Source organism: Pongo pygmaeus, chromosome 1, assembly GCF_028885625.2.
Source record: "Pongo pygmaeus isolate AG05252 chromosome 1, NHGRI_mPonPyg2-v2.0_pri, whole genome shotgun sequence".
NCBI classification, from domain to species: Eukaryota; Metazoa; Chordata; class Mammalia; order Primates; family Hominidae; genus Pongo; species Pongo pygmaeus.
Window position 1 is genome coordinate 51,903,500 of NC_072373.2, and position 17,908 is coordinate 51,921,407.

The window sequence follows — 17,908 nt, forward strand, 5'->3', positions numbered from 1 at the left end:
AGGAATGCATTTGTATATTAAGAGAGAGCTAAAAGAGTCCAGATGAATGGTATTACTTATTAGATATATTTTCATTTTGATTCAGATAAATTATGTGCATTTTAATAGACCTTTACATATTTAGACATTTTAAATCTTAAAGACATAATGTTAGGTATGATATTTCATAAAAATATTTTAAGTGGTATACAATATTTGCTTAATATTTGGGCACCTTTAAATGAACCTAATTTCAAAAATTAACTTCATGGTTGTTAAATTTAAGCATTTTAACTAATTGTGATGGTGAATGTTTTATTTAAAGTATGAATTATTTTGTTACCTTGTAACAATTATTTAAACACACAGTCACATGTTTACTTATGTTTATTTTTCTAAATAAGTGACAATATTGCAGCTTATCTTGGTGAATTAGTACTAAGTGGTAACATACAGCTATATCCTTAGCCTATTTGACCAGACAACAATGCAATCTAGTGGTCATTTTTGTAAAATGCGGACACAGAGTTCATGTGGTTTTAACTAGTTATTGATGTGTTAATAAAGGAAAGGTTGTTCCCTGATTCTAAAGTTTGCAAAAGGTTAGATTAGGAAAAAATTAGCATGAAAATGTAAAAATAAGGCATATGGTAAGAGGATCATATTTTGAGGGAAGATGATGTTTTTAATTTTGGATGTGCCAGGTATTCTAATAGGAATATCTTCTAAGTAGAAGGAAACCTCTGACTGGAGTTCAGGAAGAGGATGATGGTATGGAATTTACTTCTGTGGATGAACTTACCAGGCAAAGTTTAGGGAAAGAGAAGAATCTCCAAGAACAACTGCTTTTATAGGCCCCAACCTATGTCTTTAAATCCATACTGAAAAATATAATTTGATAATCATACCCTATGACCCTTATAAATATTTTGGTTTTTAAGAGGTAAACAATATATTTCACTTCCTCCTTTTGATATAACTAGCTAGGATTATTTAATATGTTTTGCATTGCCAATTGTAATAGTCTGAAGTTTTACATGATTGTCTGTGGAGTTATTATTTATAGGATATGGGACATTAAGGAGGAAGATTAACATCAGATAACTCCAATTTGAGCCATAGGGAATGGAAGAAGTAACAAAATATTAAATTAAGTACACGAACTTGTTCAAATAACTGCTGATTTCATGTGGTTGGAGTGTGGGATATATGGAACTTGATACTGAGGCTACGAAGGTAGTTTGGTCAGATTATGAAGAACTTTGTATACTATGCTAACTGCTTTGGCATTGACAATAGGAAATAACCATAAAATGGTACATATTTAGGAGGCTTCCACATCACATCTATATTTTAAAGAGATAACTTTAGATTTAGGTGCTTTGAATTGGATAAAAGGAGCCTGTTGGAGACATAGAGACTAGTTAGAAGGCTACGGTAATTGTTTAGTAGAACTGTTGAGAACCTCAACTACAGAAAGCTTAAAGAGAAAGTGGGAAAGGGAATGGATTTGAGTTTTTTTTTTATTGTGGAGGCACAGATACATGAGATCTACTCTATAAACAAATTGTTAAGTTTATGGTACAGTATTGTTAACTATAAGCACAGTATTGTATATCAAACCTCTAGAACTTATTCATGTTCTGAGAATAAGTTCAGACCTACTGAACTTTGTATCTGTTGAACAGCAACTTGCCGTTTCTCTCTACTCACAGACCCTGGCTGGCTGGCAACCAGCATTCTACTTTCTGCTTCTGTGAGTTTGACTGTTTTTGATGTCTCATTTAAGTGGAATCATGCAGTATTTGTCTTTTTGAGACTGGCTTATTTCACTTAGTGTAATGTTCTCCAGATTCATTCATGTTGTGGCAAATAGGATTTTCTTTCTTTTTTTAAGGCTGAGTAATTTTCCATTGTATGTATATAACACATTTTCACTATCCATTCATCTGTTAATGGACATGTAGGGTATTTCCACATCTTTGCTATTCTGAGTAATGCTACAGAGAACATGGAAGAGCAAATATCCCTTTAAGATCCTGATTTCAGTTATTTTGGATAAATAACCAGGAGTGGGATTGCTGGATCATGTGGTAGTTCTATTTTTAATTTTTTGAGAAACTGTTTTCCATAGCTGCTGTAGCATTTGATATTCCCACCAACAGTATACAAGGGTGCCAATTTTCTACACTCTCTCCAATACTTACCTTTGTTTGTTTGTTTATTTGGTTGTTGATAATGGGCATTCTCACAGGTGTGAAATGATATCCAACTGTGATTTGCATTTCCTTCATAATTAGTGATGTTGAGCATGTTTCCATATAACTCTTAGCCATTCTATGACTTCTTTGGAGAAATGTCTGTTTAAGTCCTTTGATCAATTTTTGATCAGGTCTTTTTTTTTTGCTGTTAAGTTATAGGAGTTCCTTATATGCTTTGGATAGTAACCTTTTATCATGTATGGTTTGCAAATATTTTCTTAGATGTTATAGGTTGCCTTTCACTCTTCAGGATGTTTTCTTTGAGGTGCAGAAGATTTTTAGTTTGACGTAATTACACTTGTCTATTTTTGCCTTAGTTGCCTGTGCATATGTTTATAAACATCTGTATCATATATCCATGACTCGTGTTGTAGCCAAGAAATTATTGCCAAGACCAATGTCATGAAAGTTTTTCCATGTTTTCTTCTAAGAGCTTTACACTTTTCACATCTTATGTTTAAGTCTATTTTTTTCATTAAAATATATTTTAATGGGTTTCAAAGTTCTATGACAGATTTTTTTGGTCACGTTATTTCCATTAAGAAGTAATTATTTTAAAGACTAACAACTTAAGAACTCTCACACAAAAAAACCCAAAAATGTTCCATGAAATGTTCTCCTTTCCTTCTGAAGGTTTTATAATGCATTGCTATCATTAATCAGTTTTTTACTATTAAACTTAAAATGGCCTATTCAGGCAAATACTTCTGGGACTGTTCTTCAACCACTGAATAAAACTAGGGTGCAGGTATTAGGGATAATATTCATTTAGCCTCCTGAACTTTCCAGGCAGACTTGCTGACCTTCCCAACTCTAGCAGCCCTCTTGTCCGCTGCTTTGAAGATACTCACAGTAACTGTCTGTCTCATATTATGAACGGTAAAATGACCAAGAGGGGGATGGTCAGAGAAGCTCTCAACACTCCAGCAACCATCTGAACGATGGCAGCGTCACTAGATTTCAAGAGTTTAGGGCCACCTTCCAGCTTCTTACCAGAGTGGTAATCAATCTTGCTTCCATCAAGCAAACTTGCAAGCAACATAAGATGTGTGACAGTCTAGTATAGGAGGATAACCAGAACCTATTTGGCCTGGATGGCTCAAGATAATCACGTGAGCAGTGCAGTCAGCTGCTTCCATTGGTGAGTCATTTTTGCTGTCACCAGCAACATTGCCATGACGAGTATCTTTGACAGACACATTCTTGACATCGAAGCCCACATTATCCTTAGGAAGAGCTTCACTCAAAGCTTTTTGGTGCATTTCAACAGACTCTACTTCAGTTGTAGTGTTAACTGGTGCAAAAGTAGACCATATGCTGGGTTTGAGAATAGCAGTCTCCACTAGCCCCAAAGGGACAATGCCAATATCACCAATTTGTAGACATCAGGTAGAGGCAGACACAACAGCTTGTCAACTGAATGAATTGATGGTAGGATGCAATTCAGAGCTTTAAGCAGCATGGTTTCACTGGTATCGCCATCTTTAGAGGTGACTTCCCATCTCTTGAGCCAAGGTATGTTAGCACTTGACTCCAGCATATTGTCACCATTCTAACATTGATGGCAGGGACTGTTTCTTGTTCACTGCTGCACCTCAGTGCCAAGCATAGTGCCTGGTAGGTAATAGACTCCTTAAGTTTTGTTGAATTAATAAATGATGGATTTAAAAAAAAAAGAAATTGGCACAAATGCTACTGTAGCAGGTCTGTAGCCAATTTTCTTAATATGGGTGCTGATTTCCTTAATGATTTTCTCATATCTCTTCTGGCTGTAGGGTGACTCGGTGGAATCTGTTTTGTTAACATGAACAGTTGGTTGTTTTACAATCAATGTGGAAGCCAGAGGGATATGCTCATGAGTCTGCTCATTCTTGGAGATACCAAGTTCAGATTCATCAGCACCAGCAGCAACAGTAAGGATAGCACAGTCAATTTGATATTGACATGGTTTGTCTCTGTGTCTCCACCCAAATCTCATCTTGAATTGTGCCTCCCATAATTCCCACATGTTGTGGGAGGGACCTGGTGAGAGATAATTGAATTGTGGGGGCAGTCTCCCCCATACTGTGTTCATGGTAGTAAGTCTCACGAGATTTGATGGTTTTATAACAGGTTCCCCTTTCACTTTATTCTCTTTCTCTCTTTGCCTGCTGCCATGTAAGACATGACTTTGTTCTTCGCTCGCCTTCTAACATGATTATGAGACCTCCCCAGCCATATGGGACTGTGAGTCCATTAAACCTCCTTTTCTTTATAAATTACCCAGTCTCAGGTATGACTTTATCAGCAGTATGAAAATGGACTAATACAATAAATGTTTCTGTAGTCATGTTTTTGATAAATTCTCTGTGTCCTGGGGCATCAGTGATAGTCACATAGTAGTATTTGGTGGTCTCAGATTCCCATGTGGAGATATCAGTGGTGATACCATGTTCAAGCTCAGCTTTCAATTTATCCAAGACCCAGGCATACTTGAAGGACCCCTTTCCTATCTCAGCAGTCTTGTCACATTTTTTAATGGTTCTTTGGTCAATTCCACCACATTTATAGACTGGATGGCAAGTAGTAATGGACTTGAATGAATCTACGTGTCCAGTGATGATGATGTTGATATGAGTCTTTTTCTTTCCCATTTTCGGTTTGATTTAGGGGTAGTTTTCATGACACCTGTATTCTGGTGGCAAACCCTTTGCCAAAAAGCTGCTTAGGTCTTTTGTCCATTTTGAATAGATTTTTGTGTATAGTAAGATAAGGGTCGAATTTCATTCTTTTGCATGTAGACATCCAGTTTTCCCAAGTGTTTGTTGAAGAGACTATCCTTGCCTCATTGTGTATTCCTGGTACCCTTGTTGAAAATTAGTTGAACATATTTGCATGGATTTATTTCTGAGCTCTCAATTTTGTTCCATTGGTTATATGTCTTTCTGCCAGTACCATACTGTTTTAATTACTGTAGCTTTGTAATATACTTTGAAATCAGGAAATATGATGCCTCCACCTTTGTTCTTCTTTCTCAAGATTGTTTTAGCTATTTGGGGTCCTTTGTGGTTCCATATGAATTTTAGGTTTGTTTTTTCTATTTCCATGAAAAATACCATTGGGATTTTGATAGGGATTGCATTGAATCTGTAGATTGCTTTATGTATTATGGCTATTGTGATGATATTGAAGTCTTCCAATTCATGAACATGGGATGTCTTTTTATTTATTTGTGTCTCTTAAAATTTATTTCATCAGTGTTTTATAGTTTTTCATTTGCAAATCTTTCATTTCCTTGGTCAATGTTATTCCTAAGTATTTTATTCTTTTTGATCTTATAGTAAATGAGATTGTTTTCTTAATTTGCTTTTCAAATAGTTTGATGTTATTGTATACAGACACAGCTGATTTTGTATGTTGATTTTTATATCCTACAACAAATTTTTCTGAATTTGTTTAGTATGTGTAATAAATTTTTGATGCGCTCTTTAGGGTTTTCTACATATAAGGTCATGTCATCTGTGAACAGAAATAATTTTACTTCTCCCTTTCTAATTTGGATGCCCTTTATTTCTTTTTGTTGCCGAATTGCTCTGACTGTGACTTCCAGTACTATATTGAATAGAGGTGGTAAGAATAGGCATTTTGGCTTTGTTTCTGATCTTAAGGAAAGACTTTCAGTTTTTCACTATTAAGTATAATGTTAACTGTGAGTTTTTTACATATGGCCTTCCTTATTTTGAGATAGTCTCACCCTGTTTGTAGTTTGTTGAGATTTTTTATTATGAAAAAGTGTTGAATTTTGTCAAATGCCTTTCTGCATCTATTAAGAGATCTTGAAGAAAGTGAAGAGTAAAGAGTTACTGAAATTTCTTGCTTAGAAGATTAGATAAATGGTGATGCTATTAATTAAGGGAAAGTAGAAATTTTTGAAGAAGATAAATAGATAAGTCTTAGACATAATGTGTTTTATTTCTTCAAACATTCTGGTTAAAATATCAAAGTAACAGTTGTTACAAATGGAAAAAATATGCAGCTCTGAGGAGACGTTGGAAGCATCAATAATACTTAGAAAAACCTTACATAATGCTACCCCAAGCACTTTACTCTTGTAAGTTCATCTAATTATCACTGTAACACTACAAAGTAGGTATTAGCTGTTATCTTATTTTATAGATGAGAAAGCTGAGGCACAGAGAGGCCATGTCACTTGCCTGAGGTTCCACAGCTTTTAAGTGGCAGAACATTGATTTGAGTCAATGCATTCTGGACTCTGCGTTCATGTTCTCATCTATTTATGCTATTCTGCTTCAGAAATAAAGACTCCCATTTACTAAGCATTTTAACATGCTAGACATTGTATTGAACATTATTTGTATTATATCAATTATCTAACCCTCAATACAGCTGTTTTATTTCACAGAATAGGAAATTGAAGCAAAGAGAGGAAAAGTTGCATGAACGATTTTACACAGCTGTTAGGTCGTTCAACTGGATTCTGAACCTAGCATTCTGGCTGGAGAGCCCAAGCTTTTATCAGTTGTGTATAGCAGTGAGAGTAGATTCCCCATGGAAAGGTAAGAGCTGAATACAGAGTCCAGAGGGAACACCAATATGAAGAAGGAGTTGTGAAGCAGCCTGAAAAGAAATGACAAAGATAGGAAGAGAGTTACAAAAAAAAAAGAGACAGATATCTAGGAAGATACTTTTCAGTGGGAGGAGATTAGTCTAAAATCTTGGTTTTCTTAGATTAAGGAGCAGAGTACTTCCATCTTTGAATCCTAGTTTCATACATAGTACATTTCTTAATAAACACATGTTAAAGTCATTGAGCGAGGTGTCACACATTGTAGAAAAGTTAAATATGATAAAGAATGGAAAAGGGCTATTAAATGTAGAAACTAGAGATTACTAGTGGCAGCAGGCTGAGAAAACTCAGTAGCAAAATGTGGTAGAGACTTGTTGAATGTATTATACTTTCAAGGAAATTTTCAGTGGAAGGAATAACTATTTTAGTTATTCTTTTTAGCTGATCTAAGGTTAAATCTAACTTCAGAGAATTTACCTTAATCTGTTTTTATAAATTAGTCATTCCTGTTTTATTTTGTCCCTTATTTATGATATATTTCCATAAAATGTAAGAATAAATAGAAGGCATGATATAATTTATTCAGGAGAATTATTTATTTTTAACTGAGAAAGCTTATTAAGGAATTTTATTTATAGTTCCTCCCTTATCGAGTAAAATCCTCTGTAAGAGACTTAGGAAATTGTGTTTTCTCTTTAAGTTCTCTTGTGCCAAAGCAGACTAGACTGGAGTGATAAAAACTCATTGCTATTTGGTGAGGGCTCTTTGATGGCTTTCTGTTATGTAAAAACAACTGGTATTCATATTTCAGTTTATCATAGAAAGCATTCTACATGATAAGAACTAAGAACAAAATTGGCATCTTCACTTATAAACTCAGCAAGAGGCCAAAGATTACATCAGCAGGAACTGTGAACTAAATGTTTATTCCAAGAGGTTGGTCTTCTATAATGGATAAGGTAGTATAAGTTTGCAAAATATTGGCTCCCAATATTTCTATTTGGAATTTCAAGAAACACTCAATTAAAAAAAAACACTTCGGACTTCAGATTTTAAATTTTGGGGCTGGTCTGAGTGCAGTAGTTTTTACAACTAATTGATCACTATCAGTTAACATTTCTTTGTTCCTTCTCTACTTCCACTACTTCGTTTGACTAGCCTTAAAAAACGAATACATAAATAACATTAATGGGCATGTGCATTTTTGTAGAAGAAAAATCTTGTGTAATTTAAGATAACCTGAAAATACAGAAAATAATTTGGATCTCCTAGATTCTTGATTTTTTTTAGTACACCTTGCTGACTAAATAAAACCTGAATATAATTTTATTTCACTTGCTAAGTACTTAGTTCCTGCTTTAAGTTGAAAGAGTTACAAGAAGTCTAACAAAGTTTACTGAATAAAATTGCCAAAAGTATAACAGCTGACCCCAGGTTGTCTCCCTTCCAAGTTACATGTCTTTATCTGACCACCAGGTATAGACAGCTTTGTCTTATTTACAGATTCCCAGTCCTGAGCTTAAGATGAAATAGTCTGTCAACCATATATTTCTCTATTATTATTGACCTTGCTTAATCTCATCCTGCCTATGTTATTCTAGTATTATTTATTTGTTCTGCTGTGACTCTTGTTCTGAATATGACATATAATTTGCTTCAGTTTTTTGTTTTGTTTTGTTTTGTTTTTTGAGATGGAGTCTCACACTGTCGCCTAGGTTAAAGTGCAGTGGTGCGATCTTGGCTCACTGCAACCTCCGCCCCATGGGTTCAAGCGATTCTCTTGCCTCAGCCTCCCGAGTAGCTGGGATTACAGGCACCCACTGCCACACCCAGCTAATTTTTTGTATTTTTAGTAGAGATGGGGTTTTACCATGTTGCCCAGGCTGGTCTCGAACTCCTGACCTCGTGATTCACCTGCCTCAGCCTTCCAAAGTGCTGGGATTACAGGCATGAGCCACTGTGCCTGGTCCAGATTTTAAATAAAATGCCTCAAATTTAATTACTTGGTGTTTTGCTCATCTGTGAGAAAGAATCAGTTTAAGCTCTTATTTATAAGTCTATTACTTGAAAAGAGTTAAATATATGTTTTTACTGTAAATCTGATATTCTTAGTAGTAATAAGTAAGCATAGATATAAGTAGCATTTTTTTTTTTTTTTTGGCCTCACGGTATAATTTAAAGGGAATAGAACAATCTATGGCAGATAAGACTCACATTTGTTATGACATATTGTCTCATCTCCTACCATTCTTTCATACCCCATCCCTTTATTTTTTTATACACGAGATTGAACCTTGGTTATGAAGTATTTATTGTATAATCTTAACTCTTCATATATGGATAATATACATTGTATAAGGATCAAGTAGGCATCAGATTTAGGCATCTGCTGATTATCGATTGCAATCTCGATGAAAACAATGTAAAAAAAATACATAGGGTTGGGGCATAATGGTTTGAAGCTTCAGGCTTTGTTTTCAAATCCTAACTCTATTAGTTGTTTGACTTTGGACAAGCTACTTAGCCTCTCAGTCGCTCTACTTAATTTTTTTTCACACATAAAAGGGAATGAAACATGGGTTGTTGTAAGGTTAAATGGGATAATGTATGCTAAGTGCTTAGGTCAGAACTTGGCACAGAGTAAGCATTTATTTTATCTTGTCTTTATTAGGAAGATAAAGCAAGCATGCAGACTCTTAAATCATATTACTTGAAATGTCTATCAGGGCAAATTGATTCTGATGGTGCTAAAATGGTGTCGTTTTACATGAGTTCAGATTTTTTCTTAGCATGAGTAATGTGCCAGGCACTGATTAGGCCCTAGGGCACCTCCGAAGTTGAAAACAGCCACAAAAACTTTGGAGACATACTTGTTCCAACTGATCTTTCCAACTGGAACAACTAGAGCTTTCTGATTCACCACTAACTCCATTGATCTGGTTGCTAACTAATCAATCACATATTGTGATTATAAAATCAAAAGTGGTTGAACACATTAAAACCTATGTCTTGATACAAGTGGTTAGGAAAATGAAGATATATGTTTTCACTGTTGTAAGAGAAAATTTAGTGATTTCATACTTGAGAATATGATAATAAAGTTGCTAATTGATGGGAGTATAAAAATATGAAGAAGGATATTTATCTTTCATAACATTGGAGAATACAATAGTAATATCTCTTACTGCTTTTATATCTTTTAATCAGTGCGAGTCCCAGACCAGATTCTCTCTGTGGAGCACCAGAAATTTTATCCAGCTACCTCTTGTATGTCTCCATTTTTACTCCTCTGTATATCTCAGTTTTGTGCCTGTTTCTGCATTCTTGCTGCAGCTATCTTATTTCAAGCCAGCACCATACACTTCAATTACTGTAAAAGCCTTATATCTGATCCCCCATCATTTAGTCTTGCCCCTTTTCAGCCTTCTCACACTATAGCCAGAGTGATCTTGCTAAAATTGAAGTCCAGTCATATCCTTTCCTTGCTTTAAGCCCTTCAAATTGCCTTTATTTCTCTTAGGGTAGCCATATGATTTATTGTTCAAACTGAGATATTTATTAATTTATTTTTGAGCTATAATTTATATGTGGTGAAATGCAGATCTTAAATATACAATGAGATTAGTTTTGACATATGCATACAACTATGTAACCCATATTCTTTTCAAGATACCTTGTATTAATCTATCACTCCAGGAAGTTCCCTCCTGCTGCTTCCTGGTTAATCTATTTAATATCCATTCTGATTCCTCATTCCACTCCTTCCCCTACCCCAGACAAACACTCGCTGATTTCCACTAATGTAAATTATAACTCAGATACTTTTGAAAGTAAAAGAGAATGCTACTGATAATTATAATGAGAAGATATATGTAAAGTGTTGCCAGGAGGAATGGTTTCCTTGCCCTTTGTATTAAGTCCAAAATTTTTAATTGGCCTAAAAGCCTTATATAATCAGTCCCCTGGTTATTTCTCAGTCCAGTTTGTCTTATTACTATCTCAACATTTGTACTTCTTTTTCAACTCCAGACCTTTCTTTGCACATATGTTTTCCTATGATGGAAGGACCACCCCTACTTCCCCCCCACCACTCTTTCCTCATGCTGTAGCCTGGCCAACTTCTTATTTGCTCTTCATTTCTCTATTTACATAGGATTTCTTCCTTTGGGACTTTTCTCCTAGACCTGCCACACATTGATTTATATGTTGTCTTCTAGAGTCCCTACTATTTTTCAATTTTCCTACCAATGCTCTTATTACTCTATATTGTTATTAGCTGCGATTGCTATTCTAATGTATTAAATATTTGCAAAGTGAATATACATAAAAATTAGTTATTTGTATAATTTCACATTGAGTTTGTAAATATATGAGTGGTACTGACTAGACTTTATACCTTTTAAGTAAATAGTCTTCATTAAATAATTTGTTTTTAAAAATTGTGTAATTATAATTTAGTTCCTCTAGACAAAGCTTCCAAATAACTGAATGAACAATCAGTTATGATTTTTCCAAACTTTTCAAATATACCATGAATCTCATTTATACTGGGTGGTCTCATAGACTTCCAGGACATTCAAGGCTTAAATAAATAATTAATAATATGCCACTGACGCCAGAATATAAGAACTAGCTAAAGGTATATTTTCAGACCTTTAAAATGTAGGGTCCCTGATTTATTCTTGAAAACTAAAGGCTTTATTGTTTCTTGAAGCAACTAGATCAACCACAAGAGTCCTATTTGGTTTATAACAGGATTTACTATTTCGGGAAAACAAGCAGTTTAGGGATATTTCTGAACTAGGTTCCAGGCAGGACCAGAAAAAAAAAAAAAAACAACCAAGGTTAATTATAATTTATTGCTCTGGAACATATTTTATCACTATGTTCCATCTGTTGCACAAAAATCAGTTTTCTAATATATGGCCTGGGCAGTTAATGGAGAATATTTGCATGAATATGATGACAGAAAGATAGTATGAACATAGACTAGGTGTGAAGACTAAGAGAAATAATGTGGTGGTTTGGTGTCTACAAGACTGGGGAGAAATGTAAAATAGAGACTGACAAAGAACAAAGAAAGATTGCTTCAAAAGTAAAATAGAAACCAAAATTCTGTAATACAAGGCAATGATAGAAAAAGGATGTTTTCTAAGGTTACCTTTAGCAATACCCTTTGTCAAGATAGTTGAAGACAAAGTCTGAAGACAAGCCTACTTTTAGGTTGTAGATGAGACCAATAAATACTTCTGTTCCTCAAACTGGCCAGTGCCTTACTTAGAGTTGGTGATTAATCTTTATTATTGGATTGTTGAATAAGTACATGAATAAAAGAATTTGATCAGTATGTTCCCCTTAAATTGAAAATATCTGTTGATATGACTCTGAAGGTATTTTTAATTTGAAAGAAAGCAGCCAATGTAGTAGTCCAAAGTAAGCTTTTTGTATGTGATGAAATCATCAGATATGTACATCGGATAACTTTGCAATGTTAACAGTGTTTGCTTCTATTGTGTTTGGTTAGATAGAAGTAGTTGCATATATTCAAATATATATTTGTACATACATCTGTATCCACATCCATACCTACTTACAAAATACATGAAAAATCTTCAAAAGAGCAGATAAGTTATTCAGTATAATGCTTTTCATCATGTTATATCTCAGTATGTTAAAGTTTTGGCAACAGGCATTGGACACAGGACCTTTAATATTGTACTGTGCTTAGTAAACACTTGTTAAATATGTATGAATTTAAATTCATATAACAAGAGTTATTAGAACAAATAGCTGACTAATAAAAGAGCTAACAGTTGTTGGGAGTGGTTAATGTGCTTGATATTATCCTAATCATTTTATATGGATTTTTGTTTTATTTTCACTTAATCCTCATATAAATTCCTCAAATAAATCCTTGTGTGATCTTATGAGATAGACACTAATTTTTGCCCATTTCCTAGATGAGGAAACTGGAGCACATAACCAGTAGTTTGCAGAACCAGAATTTGAATGAGTTAAGTACGTCATGCACTTGGCTACTTTGATATGCTGCCTAATGTGTGTGTGCTTGTGTACATGTGACTATCCATCTATTTTCTTTTTTAAATCTAAGAATATAATTTTATTTTATTTTCAATAAAACACATACTTTAAAATGTACGTATTGGGTTGCACACATCTATTTTCTAATGATCTAAAGTCTCCCTAGTTTTGAAAATTAGGAATTGTATTTCCTTTACTCTCGATAGCACATAGCTGTGGGTTGGAGTCATGGTAACTGATCATTAGTCAACTGCTGTAAAACTTGTTTCTTTCTAAAACTTGAAGCATTTTCCTACTTATCTTAAGTCTACTTATCTTGATTTAAATGATTGCTTTATGGGCAGTGTTCTATTTTATGATCTATTTTCTTTGATCTAGAAAATATTACTAGTTAGTATAGGAGTGAATGAAGCAGAGATATATTTAGTCTGAAGGGGGTAGGAGGTTATATGGTTATCAAGGGAAAAGAGTGGTAGTCTTCCCAAATGTCTTTTTCTTAGATAGAGCTGGGTAATTTCTATTCAAATCCCTGCTTAAAAGCTAGTGTTAACCTGGGGACACAACTTTTTTTAAGAGAGAGGGTCCCTGTCACCTAGTGAAGTGGAGTGAAGTAGTGCGATCACCTCCAGGGCTGAAGCCATCCTTCCACCTCAGCCTCTTGAGCAGCTGGGACTATAGGTGCATGCCACCATGCCTGGCTAATTTTTGTATATTTTTTAGAAACAGGGTTTCACCATGTTGCCCAGGCTGGTCTCGAACTCCTTGGCTCAAGCAATCCGCCTGCCTTGGCCTCCTAAAGTGCTGGGATTACAGGTGTGAGCCACCATGCCTGGCTGGGGCATAACTTTGAAGACAGTTTTTAATAGAATTTTTTGAAAAAAAAAAACCCTTGGAAACCCATATTCTTATATATACATTTTGATTTTTAAAAATACTTCTCTTTCTTAAACTAATGAGAATAAATGTATTTTGCCTTTTATTTGCCAAGCACACCACTTGTCTTGTTGTAAATATAGATAACATATATAAATATATACATACACAAAATATTTAGATACATATATACTTTTATAATATATGTAAGTACATAAATACATGGAATATGTGTGTGTATATGTAATCCTGTTGGTTTGAGATCCCCATGGATACCAAAATTCCACAGATGCTTAAGTCCTTTATATAAAATGGGACTTTTGTTTTGCGTGTAACTATGCACATCCTCCCATATATTTTAGATCATCTCTAGATTTCTTATACTATCTAATACAGTGTAAATGCTCTATTAATAGTTGTTATAGTATATTGGTTTTTTATATGTATTATTTGTATTTTTTCCAAATATTTTTAATCCACAGTTGGTTGAATCTGCAGATGCATAATCTTCTGATTTTTTTTTTTTGGTAATGTCACTCTGCACTGCTTCCAATCTAGTCTTTTTCGTTGACATTGGATCAAACTAAAGTGATTGCATAGGTTTCATCACCTAAGACTTATGCACATAGAACTGAAATTTCTGAAATTTATATTTTATAACATAGTTCTTTTTATAGCAGAATGTATTTGCTTCATGGCAGTTATTTTAATATTCTAATAATATAAATTTATTTTAAATTCTTGATAGTGAAAAATAACTTGATCAGATTTAATAACCTATGTAGTTTTAGTGTTGGAATTCACAGACTTAGAGTGTTTTCCCTAATTTAAGGAGGAGGGGTAAAAGAGGGATTTATTTCTAACGAAAACACTACATAAAAGTAAAATCCAAGAGAAAAATTCCACACTGGGCATAGTTGTCCTGACAGTTCCTTTTTGGCCCTAAGTTTAAAAATATATTCTCCAAGGGACATGGATGAAGCTGGAAACCATCATCCTCAGAAAACTTAACACAGGAATAGAAAACCAAACACTGCATATTCTCAATCATAAGTGGGAGCAGAACACTTCTTAAAAAATAAAAGATGATAGAGAGGCTATCTCTGTAATTTGACAAATTAATATAATTCTCCCTATAAAATGCATTTTGATTTAATCACCCTGTTAATATAACTTTATTTCCCTTGAAAATTTAAAATACCTGATGGTGTCCCTGAGAGTTTGCTGTGGTGCCTTGGAACATCTAAGTGCTGTTCGGGAATTTCAGTTATTACTCTCTTGTGTAAAGTATAAATAAATTGAATGAATGTGTAGTATTAGGTAATTCTCACTTATTTGGGGGATAATATTCAAAATTAAGTAATCATCTTTTCAGAAATTCATGGCCTTTGTGAAAAATTAGATTAAAATGGACAAGTAGCTCATTTAGTTGTAGCAAAATGATTCTGAAAGTGTTATTCATATGAAATAAAATTACAGATAGTTTAAAATTGTCCTTATATGATATGGTGTAGTACTTTTATTGAGAACTTTAGTATAAACATAATATTTGATTAATATCATTATGAGGATTCTTAAGAAATAAAATATAATACTTCACTTGTATTTCTCTATAGTTACATGTGTCATGGTTATCGGGAGACGAATGGGTTGAATTCTGACTTTTACTCTAACTAGTCTAAGGCTAAACTGAGCATAGATAACCATTTCCCTTGCCAGGGATTAGTTTAGGAGTGGCTTATGACCCTGTGGCTAATTAAATGTAATGGGAAAGTCAGGGATCAGACTTCTGGGAAAGGTTTCCTCACTGATAAAAAGACTGACAGAAAGGGAGGCTTCTTTCACTGAACACTGCTGTATCTTCATGGGATATGCTGAACTCTGGTAGCTCATTTTGTGATCATGAGTAGAGATAGCTGAGGAAAAAGCCAACAAATTTAGCCCAGCAGGGCAGGAGGGAAGACTTCTGGGTCCATGAGGTAGATGTTGAATTAAACAGTCTCTGAACAAGTCAACCATGTCATTTCTTGCTATGAGAGTATAACTTTTCCTTATATACATTAAGCACCCTTAACTGATATAGCTACTCCTAGTCCTTAATTATTGGTGCTATTCAAACTGAAGTTAAAGACTCAGGGCCCTTGTGGGTTTCGTGTAGGCAATCAAATTTGTGTTTTGAAAAACACTCCCAAGTGATTCTAAAACCTCTTCATCTTCTTTCTAATCCTTTCCACCCTCCATTGAGAACATCTGGAGCAAGATAGTTATGAAATTGAATGAAAGGACTTGGTGAGTGATTAATTATATGTGGGGGTCAGGGAAAAGGAGGGGTCATGGTAACTACCATGTTTCTGATTTGGGTAACTAGGTAGATGGTGCTGCCAGTTTAGGTGATAAGGACCTTAAGTAAAAGAACAGCTTCGGTTTTGTACATTCTTCATTAGAGGTGTCTGGGAACATTTAGAAAGTCATATCAGAAAGTAGTTAGAGCCATAATCCTGGAGAAATATCTAAACTACAAGACTAAGAGATTTAGTAGTTGTAGTTGAAACTATGGGTATAGATGAGATTGCCTACAGGTATATCTTACTGAGTAGGGAAGAGAAGAAACTATGGAATTTCAGAGAACGCTCTGAAATTTCAGTGTACAGTGGAGGACAAAGTGGTTGAGAAGGAGGAAAAACAATTAGTGGTATCGACAATGACACATCTCATTTTATCTTAGATTTTTCTCAGATAAATTCAAAGACCTTTGTTCTAAGAACAAATTCTAAGAACTTTGATCAAGATGTAAACTTTAGTGTTTTTTTTTTGAAGTAAATTCTTTCTTAAATGCTTGTTTTCCTTTTCAGTTGATCAATTTATGGTGCTAAATGGTAACCTGATGGGATAAATAATTAATATAGCACTCTAACACTAGCAATTGGCTCTAGTTCTCTCTTACAAGATCAATTTCATTGTAATGCTTGTTACTAGAGATACACTGGTATGGAACCCAAAACCCCCCAAAATATAAATTTTCATCAGTCCTTGTTTCCAGTCATTAACATGATAGTAGAAGTGCTGTAAATTTTCATCAGTCCTTGTTTCCAGTCATTAACATGATAGTAGAAGTGCTGTTTTAGGACATACACAGAAATATGTATTATTACTTCTTTCATTTTGCTGTTCATAATTTTGTATTCTAGTCCATCGATTCTTTTTGTTATTCCTATTTTTATCATTTGACATGTGTTAGCCAATATACTCTTTTGGCATAAAAATAAAATATTTTGGAGAGTTAGGAGGATTCTGAATCCCAAATAATTTTTCTTGGCTAAGGAGTATTCTTTAAAAGCAAAAGTCTGTAGAAAAAGGAAAAACTGATAACTTCTGAAGAGTATTTTCTTAAACTTTTCACGTAATCTGTGGATGCTAACCTAGGATTTTGTGTGTGCGTGTGTGTGTGTGTTTGTATATGTGTCATATTAAAAACACTGTGTAGTGAAAATACCAGCCTTCATACACACTTTTGTAATAAATGTGGAAGTATAATTTTCAATTAATACTATTGCTAAGAGGATCCATAAAAGCTATTTGCATGCATTTTATGCCTCCCTCCAAGTCTCTCTCTTTTCTTTTTACACTTCAGTTTCAATAGCACCTGTAATTAAGGAAGAAAACCAAGCCCTGGGAGCTAGGTAGGACTTCCAGCTATTGATCTGTGTAAACCCAGTTTATACTGTCAGGGGAGAAACAGTCAACTGCTGAGCTGCTTTGTCACTGACATAAGCTGAGAGTGGAATTTTTTTTTTTTTTTTTTGTCTATACTGTTTATACACTAGTCTATAGACCTGCTGGCTGGTTGAATTTTAAAGAGTGCGGAGGTTTAAAGACTTGTCCCCTGAGGGATGCTTCTGCCAGTTGGGAAGCGAGCTGAGGCTGTTTCGCAGAAGTGTATGCATGTGTGTTGCTTGTGGAAGAAGGGAGAGGGAGGGTGTGAAAGATTGAGCAACTAACTGGGAAGCGTTCGTCTTAATTTGAGTCTTAAAATTGATGTGAAATATATTACTAATTTGTGTATTTAGAGGCAGATATTGAATTTTGAATATATGTTCTTTATTGTTACAGAAATTATGTGGACAATTTTATAGGAGGAGGTCCGAATAGTGTTCACATGTATAGTAAAAATGGTGAATGGTTTCCC

General features: G+C 34.4%; 1 protein-coding gene and 1 pseudogene across 8 annotated transcripts in view; one reads left to right on the forward strand and one right to left on the reverse strand.

The window, feature by feature from the left end:
• DENND1B (DENN domain containing 1B) overlaps positions 1 to 17,908 on the forward strand; it is a 260,436-nt gene that overhangs the window by 77,830 nt on the left and 164,698 nt on the right. Inside the window, exon 1 of one of the 8 annotated variants that reach the window (XM_063647612.1) lies at positions 17,636 to 17,666. The exons of the other annotated variants lie outside the window; for them this stretch is intronic. Within the exon in view, the coding sequence (XP_063503682.1) occupies positions 17,661 to 17,666 (6 nt within the window). The 5' untranslated portion in view covers positions 17,636 to 17,660. Of the gene's footprint in view, positions 1 to 17,635; positions 17,667 to 17,908 lie in introns of those variants that run through there. 8 annotated transcript variants of the gene reach the window in all.
• Positions 3,005 to 4,873, reverse strand: LOC129014601 (elongation factor 1-alpha 1-like; annotated as a pseudogene).